The sequence below is a fragment of the Pseudonaja textilis genome, chromosome 6 (assembly GCF_049901715.1).
Source record: "Pseudonaja textilis isolate UNSWEBS1 chromosome 6, rPseTex1.2, whole genome shotgun sequence".
Lineage (NCBI taxonomy): Eukaryota > Metazoa > Chordata > Lepidosauria > Squamata > Elapidae > Pseudonaja > Pseudonaja textilis.
In genome coordinates this window covers 7,856,081-7,874,532 of record NC_141995.1, presented here as the reverse complement: position 1 = coordinate 7,874,532, position 18,452 = coordinate 7,856,081, and the positions used below count along the sequence as shown (strand labels likewise).

Genomic DNA, 18,452 nt, shown 5'->3' with positions numbered 1-18,452 from the left:
CAAGGCCTGAGGGGCGGATCCGGGCTGCGGGTGCTTAGATCTGACCCACAAGGCCGGCCTAGAAATATCAAAGGACCAGCCTGTGGCGCCTCTGCCAGCCAAAACGGGGCACCGGGGAGGGGCATATGTGGTCCCCCCACACACACAGCCCATTTTCGGCCTACACAGCCTCCTCCAGCACTCTGGCTGAAGATGGACTGTGGGAAGGCCTCGCCCAGCTCCCCGCGGCCTGTTTTCGGCTGGCAGAGTGCTGAGGGGGCTGTGGAGGACAAAATCGGGCCGTGTTGGGGTGGGGGATGTGTGAGGCGTTCCCATGGTCCATTTTCAGCCCGGCAGAGTGCTACAGGAGGCTGTGGAGGTTGAAAACGGGCTGCAGGGAGGGCACAACCACCCCCCGCCATGCCCCATTTTGGCCAGCAAATTACTGGAGGCCGTGGAGGCTGAAAATGGGACACGGCACCCCTGCACCCCATTTTGGCCAGCAGAATGCTGCAGGAGGCTTCCGTCCCGTCCCATCCGTCTCTCCCCTCCCCCACTCCCAGCCAGCGCATGGAGAACTATAATGCTTGATCCTGGAAGAAATCCAGTTTTGACACCCCTGTTGTTGATTAACATGACTACCGTTGAGCACTTTTAATAATGTGTTGCTCATAATACACTGAACTGCATGCGCTGACTGGTGCTTTTTCCGTCATCGCTGGCAGTCCCGACTCTGGATGTGTGTGCTTTTTATATCTGTGATAGTATATACATGACTGACTATTTTATCCCTAGTGATTCAGACGGGGGAATCCAGAGAAAATGCTTGCAGAAAATTACAGAATAAGATGGAGAATCTACAAAACCTTGTGGAAACAATGCAGTTAAAAAACCAAGGTAGGAGAATTTTGGCTTTGCCCTGGCGCATTTAGGATGTCCTGTTGGTATTGCGAGGCAGGAAATCACTTGGAGGAGTTTAAAAACATCTTGATTGGCTTTGTGAGACAAGATAAATTGAAACCAGTGGTGGGATTCAAAATGTTTTATTACCACTTCTGTGGGCGCGGCTTGATGGGCGTGACTTAGTGGGCGTGGCTTGGTGGGCGTGGCGGGGGAAGGATACCGCAAAATCCCCATTCCCTCCCCACCCCACTAACCTGCTTTCCAGTTCCATTCTCCTGTGCAGGGCAACCAAAGGAGACTCAGCTGATAAGCTGGAACTCAGGAGGCAGAGCATAGATGGGTGTGGGCCCAGTCAGAGGTGGGATTTGCCGGTTCTTCAAACTACTCAAAATTTACGCTACCTCAGGGGTGGGATTCAACTGGTGTTACTATCGGTTTGGTGAGAGTGCGTTTTGCTGCGTGCGCGTGTACAGCATTTTCAAAATGGTGCCCGGACAGCTGACAAGCGCTGCACGCGGCTGCGCAGTGTTTGAAAATCCTCTTCTTTCCTGCTTTTTCAACCTCAGCTATGCTGCACAAAAAAGCTGAGGTTGAAAAAGCAGGAAATAAAGGACAGCCAAGAGCCCAGGCGGGTGGGTGGGCCAAGCAGACGACCAAAAGGTCATCGCAGCGAACTGGTTCTGAGTCTGCTGCTCTTCTGAGCTACCGGTTCTATAGAACCGGGCCGAACCAGTGGCATCCCCCTCCTGCGCTACCGGTTCTCCAGGACTGGTCAGAATACCTGCTGAATGACCACCTCTGATGGAAACCCTCCACTTTCTGATGAATTGCCTTTTGCAGCAGCTTTCACCAGGCACAACTACCCTAGGGAAGGCTGGCCCCATCTAATACAGGTGGTCCTTGACTTACAACCATTCATTTAGTGACCATTTGAACTAAAACGGCAGTGAAAAAAGTGACTTAGGACTGTTTTTCACACTTACGATGGTTGCAGCACTCCTGTGATCACACAGTCAAAATCTGGATGCTCAGCAATCATCTCACATTTATGACGGTTGTCGTGTCCTGGGGTCATGTGATCACATTTTACGAACTTCTGACAAACGAAGTCAATGGGGGAAGCCAGATTCATTTAACAATCGTGTTATTAACTTAACTATGGTGATTCACTTAACAACGGTGGCAAGAAAAGTCATAAAATGGGGCAAAGTTTTTTTTAACAAATTTCTCACTTAGCAGCATAAGTTTTGGACTCAGTTGTGGTCGTAAGTCAAGGACTACCTGTACCAGTTTCATTAGTATCCATGGTGCTTTTACAGTACAAATGAACTTACGGCCACCTCCTAAAATTGCTATTCCTGACCTCTGATAAGAAGGACCACGGTGGCATCTGTCTGTAGCTGACAAAGGTCCACTTCAGAAATGTATTTATATATTACGAGTCCTTTTCTGCCGTATCTCTCACTGGACTCAATTTAAAGCAGGGGTGTCAAACTCAATTTCATTGAGGGCCGCATCAGGGTTGTGTTTGACCTCAGGGGGCAGGGTGGGTGTGGCCAGCTTGATATCACTCTTTCCTCACAATCAGGAGGCTGTTTGATCCTAGGCAGAGGCAGATACGTCTCTCTCTGGGCACGATGAGAATCTGCTGAATATAACTCCGTATTGGTGACAGGAAGGGCATCCGGCCAGCAAACACTCCGCTCCATTCAGTTGCTCACACTCCACCCTGCAAGGGATTATGGGATCATTAAAAGAGGACTATAGCCATAGCCTCTTTTATGGAATGCATTGGCCGAGCCAAGAACTGGTTACTCTTGGCAGTCTCCTGGTTTGTAACCTGGTGCCTTAACCACCCCAAGAGCCATTTTTACACAACCTGTGACATGAGAGAAATGCCATTTGTCTTCCAGACCTATGTGGTGTTAACAACCATTCCTTTCCTTCGTTCTCCTTCCAGCAATGTCCACCATGATCAGATGTCAGGAACAGAAAATAGAGCGAGCCAAGGAAAAAGAGAAGAAGCTCTCCAAATGAATACACGGGCACGGTTTTCAGTCCCTCAAAGAGGTATCCAGATTGCATTTCGACAAATGGAATATTTTTAAGCCTCCGGTTCTTGTTAATAATAAAAGTTGACCTAGTTTTGTAATCTGTCCTTTGGTTTAGGAAAACAAAAACAAAAAACGGACCGAGGCTGTTAGCTTCCCCATGACCTGGAAATGACCCAAAGGCCCCAAGAGAATCCATCCTGTACCATTATGCAGATTTGGAAATAACCCCTGTTCTATGCTATTTCAGGAATGACATACAATTGCAGGGAAGAAGGGCAAGGAATTTGTGACTCTCCAAATTCAGACATTAGTCCCAGCCAGCACGGAGAATTAGCAGATGACAGCATTGAATCTGATGTCATCTAAGTCAGCGGTCGCCAACCAGTGAGCCGGGGGGGGACCACTGGTGGTCCGCGAGAAAATTGTGGTGGTCCGCAGAGAAATATCACCCCCAAAGCATCCCCCCAAAGTAATTAATCCAGGTTGCATGGGAACACAAGGCTGCGCCACCCACATGGCCCACAGGAACGCAAGGACTGCGTCGCTTGCATTGCAAACAACACGAAGTCGTGAGGGGAGGGGAAGGGCGGAGGGGGGAGCTTGCTCCACGCGCCCCACACACCTCACCTAGCCACCAAGTTGCTTCTTTCCGCTTCTTTCTTCTTCTGCTTTTGGCTGCACACAAGGAAAGCAGCAAAAGTCTTCCTTTCTCTCCCCCAAACTCTGCCAGAAATGAGTCTTTGGGGCCCTGCAAGGCGTCCTGCTCTAAGAGGCTGCATCAGCGCAACAAGTCTCACAAAGACTCATTTCTGGCGGAGTTTGGCGGAGAGAAAGAAAGACTTCTGCTGTTTTCCTTGCATGAAGCCAAAAGTCTCTCTCTCTCTCCCCCAGAACAGAGCTGGAAATGGTATCCTGAGATCCAAATAAAGAACAATCGATCGGTAGGAAAATGGGGTGGGGAATTTTCCTGCAGACTTTTTGGGGGATTTTCCCAAGGTCTCTGGTCTGCGGGATTTAAAATTAGGAGTTTGGTGGTCCCTGATATCCAAAAGGTTGGCGAACCCTGATCTAAGTTGCAGGTTCCTTACCTCTGATTGGGAATACTTTTCCCTGCTTCACTCACCAAGTTTACATTTGATCTGGGTTTTTTTTTTTTCCTCCATTGTGAAATACCTCCTTGCTATACATAGGCACACTCAGTACTTATTCAGACTTCGGACTTTTAGTTAGCTTTCTCAGTGCTTTTATAAACCTCACCTAAGGTAAACAGTGTTCCTTTTTTAGACAGTAGGAGTTCCTTGGACTGCAAAGTGATCAAACCGGTCACTCCTAGAAGAGATCAACCCTGAATCCAAGGTGGTATTCAGCCGGTTCTGACCAATTCTGGAAAACCAGTAGCGGAAATTTTGAGTAGTTGAGAGAACCGGCCAATCCCACCTCTGACTGGTCCCGCCAACCCTATCTATTCTCCGCCTCCCAAGTCCCAGATGATTGGCTGGGACTTCTTTGGTTGCCCTGCACAGGAGAACGGAGCTGGAAAGTAGGTTAATGGGGTGGGGAGGGAAGGGGGATTTTGCAGTAATGTTCTCCTGCCATGCCCACCAAGCCACATCACTAAGCCACACCACGCCTGCCACGCCATGCCCCCAGAACTGGTAGTAAAAAAAAAAAACTGAATACCACCACTGCCCCTGACTTCTCTTTAGAAGGCCAGATCCTGAAGATGAAACTCAAAGTCTTTGGCCACCTAATAAGAAGGAAGGACTCCCTGGAGAAGAGCCGAATGCTGGGAATGACTGAGGGAAATAGAAGAAGAAGGGGATGTCAGAGAAGGAGGTGGCTGGAGGGAGTCACTGAAGCAGTCGGCGTGAGCTTAAATGGACTCCGGAGGATGGTAGAGGACAGGAAGGCCTGGAGGAACGTCGTCCATGGGGTCGCAACGGGTCAGACACGGCTTCACAACTAACAACAACAAAAGAGGCCATAGCCTTACCTGTTAGTTCAGTTTCAGGCCAGGAGAACCGTGTCCATCCTAGTTTTCTTGCAAATAATTATGGTGACCTCCCGACAAGTTCCCAATTCAGTATTTCCCCCTCATTTTTATGATTGACTTGTCGTGCAAAAGCAGACTAATGAAAGGCCAGCCACCTGTTCCAACACCAGTGCAGGAAACTTTGCACCAGTAGTTTAAAAATAAGTCCAAAAATGTTGAGCACAATATGATATAGTATATGCGCGCCTCGCCTGCAGACATCTGTCATTGCTATGTTGTATGTGGTGCTTGAAATATTGCATTCAGTTTCAGTTGCCATAATGTAAAAAAGATAGAAGTAGAGAGACTATGGAAAGAGTGCAGAGAGGAGCAACAAAGACGGTTAGAAGACTGTAGGCTAAGATATATGAAGAATGGCTGCAGGAATTGGGTAGATCTAGTCCAGTGGTGGCTAACCTTTTTGGACTCCTGTGCTAAAAATTGTGCGTTCGCATGCACGCTCGCGCTCGTGTGCCAGCACCCAGAAGGCAGTGCGTGCCCCCACACCCCCTAGGCATGCGCGCTCAATCCCTCACCCGCCCACCCACCTGCCGCCCACCCTTACTTGCACTGCACCTCACAGCTGATTTTCGGCCGGTTTGAGGCCTTTTTCGGCCTCCCAAAAACTTGAGGAAGGCTTCTGGAGGCTTCCTCAAGCCTTTGGGGCTAGTTTTTGGCCTGCAAAGCCTGCAGAAGCCTGCAGAAGCCTTCCTCAAGCCTTTGGGAGGCCAAAAAAGGCCTCAAACCGGCCGAAAATCAGCTGTGAGGCGTGTGCATACACAGTGAGGTAAGTTTGCCTGCAGCTCGTGTGCTGGCACAAACGGCTCTGCATGCCACCTCCAATATCTCAGGGGCTGCCACAAAGAAGAGGAAGTCAACCTATTTTCCAAAGCACCTGAAGGCAGGACAAGAAGCAACAGATGGAGACTAATCAAGGAGAGAAGCAACCTGGAACTCAGGAGAAACTTCCCGACAGAACAATAAACCAGAGGAACAACTTGCTTTCAAAAATTGTGGATGTTCCAACGCTGGAGATTTTTAAGAAGATATTGGACAATCATTTGTCTGAAATGGTGTAGGGTTTCCTGCTTGAGCAGAGGGTTGGGCTAGAAGACCTTTGAGTTCCCTTCCCAACTCTGCTATTCTGTTTGAAATCTTCAGTATTCCCCTTTGCAATGTTAGAACCTTCTTATCCTGAGCATGAGTTAATCACTTGGTAAGATGAAAGCAGGATTAATAACAATTTAAAATGGCAAACGATGCAAAGCAAGCTATGGCATGCCCCTACCGAAAGTCTCAGGGCTGCACCGTTTTGCCCAAGGGCCTATTTTACTCCGGTCCTCCTGCAAAATAATTGAATGCGGTAAGATCAAATTAAATGGGGTGCAGTGTCAGAAGGTACCCCCCAATTCCTCCAACAGTCTAGAGAGCCGTAACCCGGTATCCGTCATGAAAACCGAAGTAAGCTGTGCTATTTAAATTTCTGATGACTCGTACTGAAAATAGGCCACCCAGATTGGAAAGGCTCCGTCAGCATGGATCTGATTATAATATCTCTCTAAGCGATTTAAGTATTCTTTAGATGTGGCAGACACAGATGTTTAATGGCAAGGGCCGTGTTATTATGATGACCCGGGGCATGGCAAAAAAGCAACAAAGTAACAAAAAAAAGGTAAAGTCCCTTTAATTCCTCCAACTTGGCCTTCAATGTCCAGTTATCATCGGCTGGAGAAAAAAAACTCTCCCAAGAACAGTTTTTAAAGGGAAGAAATTCCATCGGAACCCAAAGTACATATAAATTCAACGTAAAAACCAACACAAACCACACTGCGGCAATTAATGAGACAGGGCAGGATAAGGGATTGAGGACGTCAAAAAATAACAAAACACAACACTTGGGAGGACGGCAGAGCTCAGATAAGACTTGACAAATCAAAATAATTTCACGCTTTGCTTCCTGCAACTTTGCCCTGCGCAGTTTGGCCTTTTAAACAGTCTTCCCAGCTGCAGTCAATAAAGGGGATCAGGGCCCTTTCCTCTCCTGTAAACCACACAACTCACGTTGCTCCCTTCTCCTTTGCTCCCTGAGTGCCCTAGGATGAAGAGGGGGTCGGCCTAGGTCTTCCTCTAAATGCCCAGCCGGTCTGTGCCCTTCCCCAGTTTCCTCCACAGCCACCGGAGCCACAGTCCCACTCCCTGTCAGCTGTTCAAACTCCCCCTCGGAATCAGATTCCAACAGGGACATGACAGTTACTTTAGTAGTGAAAGGCAAATGAAAAGGATTTCTGCCAATCAAACCCAGATTCTGTCTTTCAGATGTCTTTTATCCATACGAGCAGGTCTCAACGTTCAACCATTCATTGAGTGACCGTTTGAAATTATAACGGCACAGGAAAAAGTGATCTACGGTTGCTTTTCACACTGATGACCGTTGCAGCATCCCCCCCACCTGTGGTCACCTGATCAAAATTCAGATGCTTGGCCCCAGGTTTATAATTATGACAGTTGCAGTGTCCTGGGAATCACCTTCTGACAAGCCAAGTCGGTGGGGAAGCCAGATTCACTTAACAACCATGTTACTGACTTAACAACCATAGGGATTAACTTAACCGCCGTGGCAAGGAAAGGTTGTAAAACGGCACAAAACTCCCTTCACAGCTGTCTCGCAACTGCCTTGCTTAACAAAGGAAATTTTGGGCTCGATTGTGGTTGCAAATCAAGGACTACCTCCATTTAGAATTAGAACTGGAAGGGACCTTGGAGGTCTTCTAGTCCAGCCCCCTGCTCTAGCAGGAGAACCTATACTATTTCAGATAAGCGGCTGTATAGTTTCTTCTTAAAAACCTCCAGTGATGGAGCGCCCACGATTTCTGAAGTCAAGCTGTTCCATATTGGTTAATTGTCTTCATGTTGTGGCCTGTTGGGCCCTGGCCTCTCCAGCAGCCAAATCAGAGGAGGAGGAGGAGGAGGAGGAGGAGGAGGAGAAGGAGGAGGCAGCATGGGAGTCTGAGTCAGCATCAAGTCAACCTGAGAGTTCCGAGGTGGAAGAGAGAATGGAGCTGGCAGAGAGAGAGGGGGGAGGGAGGGAGGGAGGGAAGGAGGGAGGGAGAGAGAGACGGAGTCTGATCTGTCCACCAACCTTCAGAAGGAGACTCAACAGCTCCCAGGTCTGGATGTGGCTGATAAGGAAGAGGAGGAACAGCTGGGTCCAGTGCCTGACGCGTGGATGTGCAGAGGGCAGAGGAGAGGAGAGCAGTGGAAATCTATGGGCCGGTCCTTGGGACGGAAGAACCACGGCTGCTCGCAAAGCCCCACCTGAGCTCTGGGGATAAAAGGCAGGGGGCGGAGATGAATAGATGTGACATACAACTATTCATCTCCCTGCCAGATGGACTTGTTAGCCTTTAGTGTGAGAGAAAATTTTTGCCTGGGCTGCCGGCGCTCCTAATAAAGGAATCATTGCTTCAATTACAAAGAATTTGTTGTATTTGGGGAGCTGGGTCAGAACACCTGTTAGGATTCATCATCCCATATAAAGAAAATGTGCATCCTATAATTACTCTCAGCACACACAAAAGAGCCCGTTTGGTTTCCAACAGAGAAATTGTCTTGCTGAAAGAGAGAGCAGACGCTCCTTCTACTACTTTCCTGTTATAAGGGAAGCCTCCTAGTTAAAAAATGACCCCCTGGCACAGAGTAGCTCTTGTTCAAACTAAACCAGGGATCCTTGACCTCACTGTTGATCGGGCTGGCTCTCTCTGCCGTTATATTAATCATTGCTTGAACAGGAATCCATCAGCTGGAAATGGTTATTCCATGCTAACAATAATATTTGTGCTTTTTGAGCATTCTTTTCCCATTCTGAGGGAGGCTTCATTGAGAAAATAATGCACCGGCACTTTATTAATAAGCAAAACACAAGAAACCATTTGGCTTCCCTCTTGTTGTTCAGCTCTGCTTCGTAGAATCTCATGGCACATTTGTTGTGGCTCACCAGTGGATCTGGCAGATTTGGACTGTGAGGAGGTTGGGGAGGAACATAGGCCAGTCCTGGAGTCTGGGGAAGGCTCTGACGAGGGCTCTGCATCGGAGGCAGAGATGGGGCCAGGGCTGTCCAATAGTTATCAGCTGCCTTCGGAGTTGGAGATCAGTGGGGCAGAAGAACAGTTGGAGCCTGCTTCTGATACGCGCATGCAGAGAACTGCCGAGAGAAGGGAACAGCTGAAGAACAAGGGTCAAGGCACAGGTGGAACGGTGAATGGCCCCTCCCATAGGGAATAAAGAGGAGCGAAAGGGGAGTGGTGTTTGCAGGAGGCAATCAGTTCGTCTAATTAGTGTAAAGATTTGTTCCTGCCTCTCAGACACTCCTTGCCAAGTATTTTCTTGTACAGCATTGCGCTTGGAAGCAATCGGCCTGGCAACAAGTCACATTAGTTACTCTTTAGAAAGAGTACAAAGAAGAGCAATGAAGATTATCAGGGAATTGGAGGCTAAGATATACAATGAATGGTTGTGGAAACTGGGTATGTCTAGTCTAACAAAAGGGCTAGGGATGACTAGACAGGAGTCTTCCAATAAATGGGGTGCAGTCACAGGGAAAAGGGGGCCTACAAAGCCCCTAAGACTGGACAACCACTTGTTTGGAATGGTATGAATCTCCTGCAAGGGTTGGACTAGAAGACCTCCAAGGCCCAACTGTGTAATTCTATCATTCTGACATAATATTCTGTGGCTTTATGGTTATTGGACATAAAATAGTACTGTAATATACTTCACGGAATGCAGAAAAGCAGCAAAACAGGGACAAGATTAAGAAAAACTAAATCATAATTCAGAGAAAGAACTGTTTAGTGTTAATAACTGCCAAACTGGATTTGGTTTATTGCTTAAAACAACTAATCAGGAATTTCAAGTAAGGCCTAGTTTAGAGTTTGGCAATTGTATTATTATTATTATTATATTAATTATTTTTAATTATTATTATTATTATTATTATTATTATTATTATTATTCACAAAAACGATAGTGTACACAGCAAATGAGATAACTATGTTGGGTTTCGTATCACAAATCACTAGTCGAACACTTCCCAAGTGATTACTATTATTTATTTAAAATAGCAATTTCAGGGAAGTGATTTCAATCATTCAAATAGTTCCCATCTGTGTCAATTCAAACAGGTATGAAGATCATATAATTACTAAATACATATATAGAATCTTAGTTTTCTTCCAAAGTGCAAGTCATTTAGGATCAATTTAAGCTTTTTAACTTACACTGAAGTGAAGGAAGCTTTTTCCCTTTGTATTTTGGAGAGGACATGGATCCATTATAATTATTAATGGTAAACTAATATACTTGTACAGATAATGCATTAGCCAAGTTATTTTTAGAAATTCAGTGTTTATTTTAAAAATACATCCAGGTTAACTTTAACTTTATTACAGTGTTTCTGTAATTGTAATAACATTGTTTAACTTCTATTACAGTATTTTTGCCTAATCATCATCCTAACCTTTTCAATAAGCAGAAACTGGCAACCCTGTTATGAAAAATATTAAAACATTGGGAGCTTAATTTTCTGCCTCTTTTTATACGTGCTCTATTTTAATGAATTAATATCATGCCTAAGACTGTGCTGGGCACAGGGCAGACATGGCAAAAGGGCAGCTTTTCAAAATCAAACGAGTTGCACATATATGTGCCCTCCAGCGATGCTTAGGAGGGTCTCCCAGATAAAATGCACCCAAATCAAGACCACTCCTTATTTAGCACCCAAAATATAAAAACCAGCCATCTTCAACTTGGAAACCAGTACTGGACTTTGTGCTTGAGGTGGGGAAAATATTAAACTTTGATGTTGATTTTTGCTGATTTGATATGTTTACTGTTATAGAAATGGCTGGTATATATTATAAGAGTCAAAAGTTGAGGTTTTATGTTACTAAATTATTCTACTGCACCAAAAGGAGTCTAAAGTCAATGCTTTTCCTTTCCCTTTTTCTCTACACTTTTTTCTCCTTTCCCTCCCTTACTTACTCATTATCCTCATTTTGTTTGTATTACATATTTGTTGAATCCCAATAAAGGCTTCTGCGTATATGCCAACCATCACTGTAAAAAGTCCATCTTTATTGCTTTCGGATGCAGACATCATAAACTAACAATGTTTTAGAACAGTTACAGAGCAGTCGAACTATCATTTTCTTATGTCCAGCGTCCCTGATTCACACACCTGTCTCTTCACACAATACAATGTCCACTTGGGAGTTAAAAGTGTTTTATTCTGAAACATCGGCCACTACAGCACCTAACTTGTTTGCTATTAAGGAGTTCTTGGGTTTGATTTCATTTGAAAAACTCGTTTCTAACTTGAAGCCCAGCCTAGCGGAAGAAAGATTCGACTATGAGGCAGTACTAGTAAAACAACACAGCAAGGAGGAGCACTAAGATAGGTAAGTAAAGACAGAGAGATATACTCCTTGTGTTCAGTGGTACCCCCAGGACTTATGGGCCACCTGATCTTCGTGTTCAGTTACTAGCCTTCGGTTGGAGCACTCTTCCCATCGCACCACCTTGCCACTCTCCAACAAGACAAACTTCCACTCAACGCTGGTATCAAACGGTAGAACCACAGAGTCTGACCAGAAGCCATCTTTGTCACACCGGAGGGGTATGTAATGGCGCCACTGGCCCAGACACTCGTGGTCCCCTGTGATCGCGATCTGCTGGGCTTCCAAATGAGTGATGTAGTGGACACGGAAGACCACATGGACAGTCTGAGGCATGGGAGGCACAGCCGCGATTCTCTTCCCTTGTTCCGAGTCCTTGTTGCCAACGTCATCTGTGGGAGGTTTCCAGGTGGCCTCAGCATCTTCAGGATCTGGAGTTTCTGGACCCAGGTCTTGGTTGAGTTTCTCCTCAGTCTTATCACCAGAGCTGCCTACTTGGGCTGACGTTCTCTCCTCCCGGCGTTCCACTTCATGGCTTTGGGGCAGTTTGGAGGCTGTCTTGGGGGGACTGGGTGCTTCGCTCCTGAGATATTCGGAGCAGTTCATGAATGGGATTATAGGTTCTTTGACCTCTACTTCTAATTCAGGAGGCTGTACGAAACCGTCAGGGGTATGATGATGTCCGGAGAGTGTAACATGGTTTTCCAATGGCTCTTGTGGGCTGGACATACATGCTGGTTTTGTTTCTGAAAGGACACCATCACCGGTTCTCTGAAATGGTTCTAAATAGAAAGGGTATTGTTAGCCAGGAAAACTCAGTCCTCCATTCCTTGTACATGTAATTTTGAACACCACCACCACACCTTGACTTTTTAATGCGAGAAAAAAGTCCTGATGATTTAATCCCACACAAATTGTATTTGCTTTCCTGACACTGAGTTCCTCAATAAATAAAAAAAAAGGCTTTTGCGCTCAGTGGCAATTCGGATCAACAAGAGTTTCATGTCTAGCATCAAAATCCGCAGCGGGATTCCCTATCTCAGTGGTCCCCAACCTTTTTTGTGCCGCGGCCCGGTATCGGCATCACAAAATCATCCGCGGCCCGGTACTGGCATCAGCACGCACGGCAAGGCGAGCCGAGCGACTGGCCAGCCAGCTGTCCCCCGCTTCTCCCCGCCACCTTCAACTCCTCCTTTGTACCTGTGTCGATGGGCTTCGCGACGGCTTCGGGACGGTCGCTCGGCTCGCCTTGCCATGCATGCTGAAAGAATCCTCGTGCCTTAGTTTTGTTCGAATGAAACAATGAAACTAAGGCGCGAGGATTCTTTCAGCACCCAAATGCCACTTTCTACCCGGAAAAGCTCATCGGAAGCACTTTTTCATCAAAACAAGATGGCGGCGCCCAGCAAACCAACGGCCTGGTAGAAATTGTTCCACAGACCGGTACTGGTCCCCGGACCGGTGGTTGGAGACCCCTGCCCTATCTTATTTTCAGCACCTTTTGATCTTTTTAAAAAAATCAGTGGAATATAAATGTGCTGTAAATGCTAGGGCGAATCCCAAAGGCAGATGGACTTTCTTGGTTTTCTTTTTGAAAACATTTCGCTTCTCATCCAAGAAGCTTCTTTGCTTCATTGAAGAAGCTTCTTGGGTAAGAAGTGAAACATTTTCAAAGGAAAAAGAAAAATCAAGAAAGTCCAGTTACCTTTTTGAAAAAGCACCTTTGGGACAACCATGATCTGGATGACTGAGCCTCTCCATAGACAGCTAACATGAATAATAATACAAAAAAGCTAGAATGATGTTTCTATGATATAAGAATACATTATATATTAAAAGGATGTAAGCTTGAATTAAAGTGCTTGGAAACTGTTTCCAGATAAGATATTTCTTGACTGCACATTAGTGAGCAAGCAGTAGCAATTCACTGCTATTTCCTGGATCTGATTAAAACTGTAAGATGAAAATTAGACCAGCATACAGAAGGAAAGCTGCAAAAATAGTATAGCAAATGCCATCAGCCCTCGCAAAGAGCTGTTATAGTTCCACACCTTCCTTTCTGGACTGTTCCTGCTCGAGTCAAATGCCAGACTGTACTCCAAGCCAGCTGGCAAAGGAGAACCTATTGTGAAGTTAAGGCTTCACCATAGCTGAAATGCTAAGAAATTGTTGTCCATTGTTTAATTAGATCCCACCCTTCTTTTTCCCTTTCACCAAGTTGGTCCAAATGACAAGCTTAGCCATGGCAAAAATAATAATAAAAATGCAAGCAATTCAATCACAAGCAATTATTATCTTTACTGAAGAGTTATTTTCAGCAGTTATTTTCCAGTTCTGGTTTTCCCCTGGCTGAATTTATTTTTAACTTTGCAATAAGAGTTTTCTTCCGCTGTACTCTTGCAATTGATTGATTTGGGCTCTGTTAAATTTTAAGAGCAAAGGCTCGGCCGTGAATAAGCATAACGGTTAGCAGGGCAGTGGCACAAGGGAGCTAAAAATAGCCGAAGGCCGGTTTTGCATGGCCTGTCCATATATTAGGCAAACACAGGCCCAAATGCCAAGGATTCCTGTGGGGCCTGTAGAACCGATGGCAGGCCGGGCACCGCAATCCATGCAAAGGTCGCACAGTCCAAGATGATACTTTGCATAGTTGCCCTTCTATAGCTACAAGAATCCTGCCAAGGTGCCGCTGAATTGGCTGGCCAAAGGCATTCTAGCTGTCCGATTCAGTGCCAGCCACCATCCAATCTTCTTTGATGGCCAAGAGCAAGCAATATCTCATGCTCTAAAAACAAGGGTGTCCAAGCTTGGCTACTTTTAAGACCTTTGGATTTCAACTCCCCGAATTCCCCAGCCGGGGAACTCTGGGAGTTGAAGTCCACAGGTCTTAAAGTTGCCATGCTTGGATACCCCTGCTATAAAAGCTACTGCCCAAATATCTGCCTGCAACTTTTCTCATTCTTTCCCACACCAATTTTCTATGAATCGCCAGCCGCAGCTTAGCCCCAGGCACGTCCCCAATATTATCCTCAGCAAAGGACTGATGGGTTTGGGTGTCCCTTCCCCCCCCCCAAAAAAAAGCACTCAAGAAGGAAGATGGACAGTTGTGAAGGAATAGAGGAGGGTGCAAGGAGAAATATAATAGGAGCCTGCAAAGTTGCACAAGAGTAGGTTGTGTAGCTCTCTGTGGACGTGCACAAACTGAGCACTGCAAGGCCTGGATGAGCCAACATGGTTTTGGATAGAGTCCCACGGTGATTAATAAGGCCATCACCTTTCATATACTGTACCAGTTAACTATTATGAAATATATTGAGGAACTAACTTTACAGAAGTTAAGTTTGCCCTCTGGGGCTGCGTTGATTTGATTACCAAGAAATTTCGACAGAAATTTCCCCATCCTACTCCCTCCCTGCATTTAAAAATGGATGCTTAAAATGTTTAATAGCAATAGCACTTAGACTTACAGATTATACAGATGAACAGAATTGGAAGGGACCTTGGAGGTCATCTAGTCCACCTAGTCCACCCACCCCAAAGCAGGAGACCTTACTCCATTTGTGACAGATGGCAGTCCAGCTTCTTCTTGAAAGCCTCCTGTGAGGAAGCGCCCACAACTTCAGAAGGCAACTTCTGTTCCATTGCATACCGCTTATTCTGGCTGCATTCATACAAGGCACTGGGGACGGAATTAATCCTAAACGGGCTGGGATTGTGCCACACACTCACACTCACATCCCACCACACACACCCATGCCAAGGTTAGCACTAATATTTCTAGCAGGGATTTTTCCCCCGACCCGGTTGGAAGGGTGTGTGGGGGGGGTTGTCGTGTGAAAGAGGCCTTCGTGCCTCTCCAAGGCGAAAGAGAGGCGAGTGACCCCACCGCCACACAACTGGGGGAGAGGGGGCAGTAAACTTAAAGAACCAAATTGTGGTCCAAGGCTGGTCAGAGCGAGAGGGCAGCAAGGGCAAAGGCGGGCTGAAGGGAGGCCGGAGCCCGCCCGAAAGAGGCCCGCAGCAGGGCGCGCGTCCCTCTCCAAGGCGCCACAGACGCGTAAAAAGCGCCGGCGGTTCTGGCGAGCAAGCCGTTTCTGGAAACGCCGACAAAGAGTTGCGGGCGCTCCCCTCCCTGGAGGGTTTTCAGAAACAGGCACCCGAGAACCATTTGAACGGCATGGTGTATGTAAGGTCTCCTGCCTCGAGCAGTGGGTTGGACTAGAAGACCTTCGAGGTCCCCTTCCAGCTCTACGAGTCCTTGTTCTAGGCTAGCCCCGAAGAAGCGGGGTGGCAGAAAGGGAACGGGCTCCAGCGGGCGAGAAGCGGCGAGGGAGGAAGGGTGAAGGAGAAAGGCAGGAGTTGAGAGGAAGGGAGGAAAGAAGGAAAAAAAGAAAGGAAGGAAAGGAGGGAGGGAGGGAGGAAAAAGGAAAGAAGGAAGCGAGGGAGGGAGGAAGAAGGGAAGAAAAAGGGGAGGGAGGAAAGAAAGAAGGAAAAATGGGAGGGGGGAAAAGGAAAGAAGGAAGCGAGGGAGGGAGGAAGAAGGGAGGAAAAAGGGAGGGAGGGAGGAAAGAAGAAAAAAGAAAGGAGGGAGGGAGGGAGGAAAAAAGGAAAGAAGGAAGCAAGGGATGGAGGGAGGAAAAAGGGAGGGAGGAAAGAAAGAAGGAAAAAGAAAGGGAGGGAGGGAGGAAAAAGGGAGCAGGGGGGGAGGAAAGAAAGAGGGAGAAGGAGGAAGGAAGGAAGGAAAGGAGGGAGGAAAAGAAGGAAGGAAAGGAAGGAAGGAGAAAAATGACGTGAGAGAGGTTGGGGGAAGAAAAGAAAGGAAGAAAAAAGAAGGAAAGGAAGGAAAAAAGTAAGAGAGGGAGGAAAAAAGGGAGCGGAGGAAAGGGAGGAAAGAAGGAGGGGGGGCAGACAGGCAGATGGTCGGTACCTTTGGACTCCTCAGCCGTTTTCTGTTGCCCGTCTCCGTCGCCGCCGCCGCCACCACCGGCCCCGAACCACAGCCAGGTCATGAAGGCGGCCGCCACCGCGGCCAGCAAGGCCTGCCACACCCCGGCCAGGAGCCCGCCGTCTTCGCCCTCTACCCCCATCCACGCCATGACCACGGCGGCCGGAGCAGCAGGAGGAGGATCAGCAACCGGCGCTCGGGGCGCAGCGCGGAGCCCGAGCGAAGCAAGGGCCGCGCCCTCCCGCCCAGGAGCCTTATATGGGCACCGGGAACGAGGCAGGCACCTGCCTATAGGGCCGGGGAGGAGCCTCGCGGCCTGTCGGGCTCGCTGACCCAACGAGAGGAGCAGCCCAAGTTGCCCGGCATCCCAACTTTGCGCTCCGATCAGAGCGCAAACTTGGGATGCCGGCGGGCTTGCTCCCCGCCTTCGCCTTTCCTTGCAGCCCCAAAGCGAAAGCAACCAAGAAAGGACCTTTTATCCTGTTGCGAGCCGTATAAGGACGGGGCGCGCTTCCTTCCCAGCGATCCTGCCCGTCGAAGAGGAGAAGGGAAAGCCGCGCGGGGGTAAATGCCACGCGCAAACCTGCCCTCCCCTCCCAAAAAAAATTTAAAGCGAGGGCGGCGGGGGAAAAAAATAAAGAAAAATCCCTGCCGCCGAGGCAGAAGAGCGCCATTGGAAAGCCTCGAGAAGGAAACTTGGCGTCGTTGGCGGACAACATTGGGAGGCGCGCAGAGCAAGAGGTGGTTCCCGAAGGCGGAGGGGCTTTAAAGCCGCTTAAAGCGGCCCGCGGAAGGTGCGGAAAGCAGAGCGGCTTCCTCCCGGGAAGGAGGCTTAGGTTAGCCCAGCGTTGAAGAAGAGTAAAAGGCTAGAAAAATGGAATAGAGCTGGAAGGGACCTTGGAGGTCTTCTAGTCCAGCCCCCTCCTCAAGCAGGAGAACCTATACTATTTCAGACAACTGACTGTCTCTAGAGCAGGGCTCTCCAGAACCTTGGCCACTGGAAGACTTGTGGACTTCAACTCCCAGAATTCCTCAGCCACTTGAAGACTTGTGGACTTCAACTCCCAGAATTCCTCAGCCACTTGAAGACTTGTGGACTTCAACTCCCAGAATTCCTCAGCCACTTGAAGACTTGTGGACTTCAACTCCCAGAATTCCTCAGCCACTTTAAGACTTTGGACTTCAACGCCCAGAATTCCTCAGCCACTTGAAGACTTGTGGACTTCAACTCCCAGAATTCCTCAGCCACTGGAAGACTTGTGGGCTTCAACTCCCAGAATTCCTCACCCAACTTTAAGACTTGTGGACTTCAACTCCCAGAATTCCTCACCCAACTTTAAGACTTGTGGACTTCAACTCCCAGAATTCCTCAACCACTTGAAGACTTGTGGACTTCAACGCCCAGAATTCCTCAGCCACTTGAAGACTTGTGGACTTCAACTCCCAGAATTCCTCAGCCACTTTAAGACTTGTGGACTTCAACTCTCAGAATTCCTCAGCCACTTGAAGACTTGTGGACTTCAACTCCCAGAATTCCTCAGCCACTTTAGCTTTGCTTGCTGCGAAATTCTGGGAGTTGAAGTCCACAAGTCTTAAAGTGGCCAAGGTTGGAGAGCCCTGCTCTAGACTCTTCTTAAAAACCTCCAGGGATGGAGTGCCCACGATTTGTGGAGGCAAAGCTGTTCCACTGGTTGATTGTCCTCCCTGTTAGAAAGTTTCTCCTTAATTCCAGGTTGCTTCTCTCCTTGATTAGTTTCCATCCATTGATTCTTGTCCTACTATCCTTCTATCTCATTGGACCCATTCTTCTATTGTGGCAGCCTCTCAAATACTGGGATACTGCTATCATGTCACCCCCAAATTCTTCTTTCCTTTAGACTAGCCAGACCCAGATCCTGCAGCCGTTCTTGGTATGTTTTTTAGTGTCCAGGCCTTTAATCCTCTGAGTTGCTCTTTTCTGGAACTTTTTCCAAAGTCTCACCTGGTTGGGTTGCTTGCAGTGTTTAAGATGGAGTCTCGCAGCTCGGGATCCCCGACAACTGGACTTCCAATCAATGACAGGTCACGGTTATCCCAAAGGTGCTTTT

The 18,452-nt window shown here is 47.6% G+C and overlaps 2 protein-coding genes across 5 annotated transcripts in view; one reads left to right on the top strand and one right to left on the bottom strand.

Moving 5' to 3' along the window:
* Positions 1-3,034, top strand: part of CCDC158 (coiled-coil domain containing 158) — a 61,813-nt gene extending 58,779 nt beyond the window's left edge. For all 3 annotated transcript variants that reach the window (XM_087935767.1, XM_087935766.1, XM_087935765.1), the window contains 2 exons: positions 775-876; positions 2,843-3,034. In XM_087935767.1, coding sequence (XP_087791893.1) covers positions 775-876; positions 2,843-2,919 — 179 coding nt within the window. In that variant the 3' untranslated portion in view covers positions 2,920-3,034. The remainder of the gene's footprint in view (positions 1-774; positions 877-2,842) is intronic.
* Positions 3,035-10,354: 7,320 nt separating this feature from the next.
* STBD1 (starch binding domain 1) lies at positions 10,355-16,598 on the bottom strand. Of its 2 annotated transcripts, none has more exons than XM_026717187.2 (2): positions 16,348-16,598; positions 10,355-12,202 (listed from the first exon to the last, which is right to left on the bottom strand). In XM_026717187.2, the coding sequence occupies exons 1-2, from the start codon at positions 16,514-16,516 to the stop codon at positions 11,457-11,459; spliced, it is 915 nt and encodes a 304-aa protein (XP_026572972.1). In that variant the 5' UTR covers positions 16,517-16,598; the 3' UTR covers positions 10,355-11,456. The 2 variants fall into 2 exon arrangements, with proteins under 2 accessions (XP_026572972.1, XP_087791898.1); XM_087935772.1 differs by lacking the exon at positions 16,348-16,598 and adding an exon at positions 14,974-15,428.
* Positions 16,599-18,452: the final 1,854 nt, after the last annotated feature.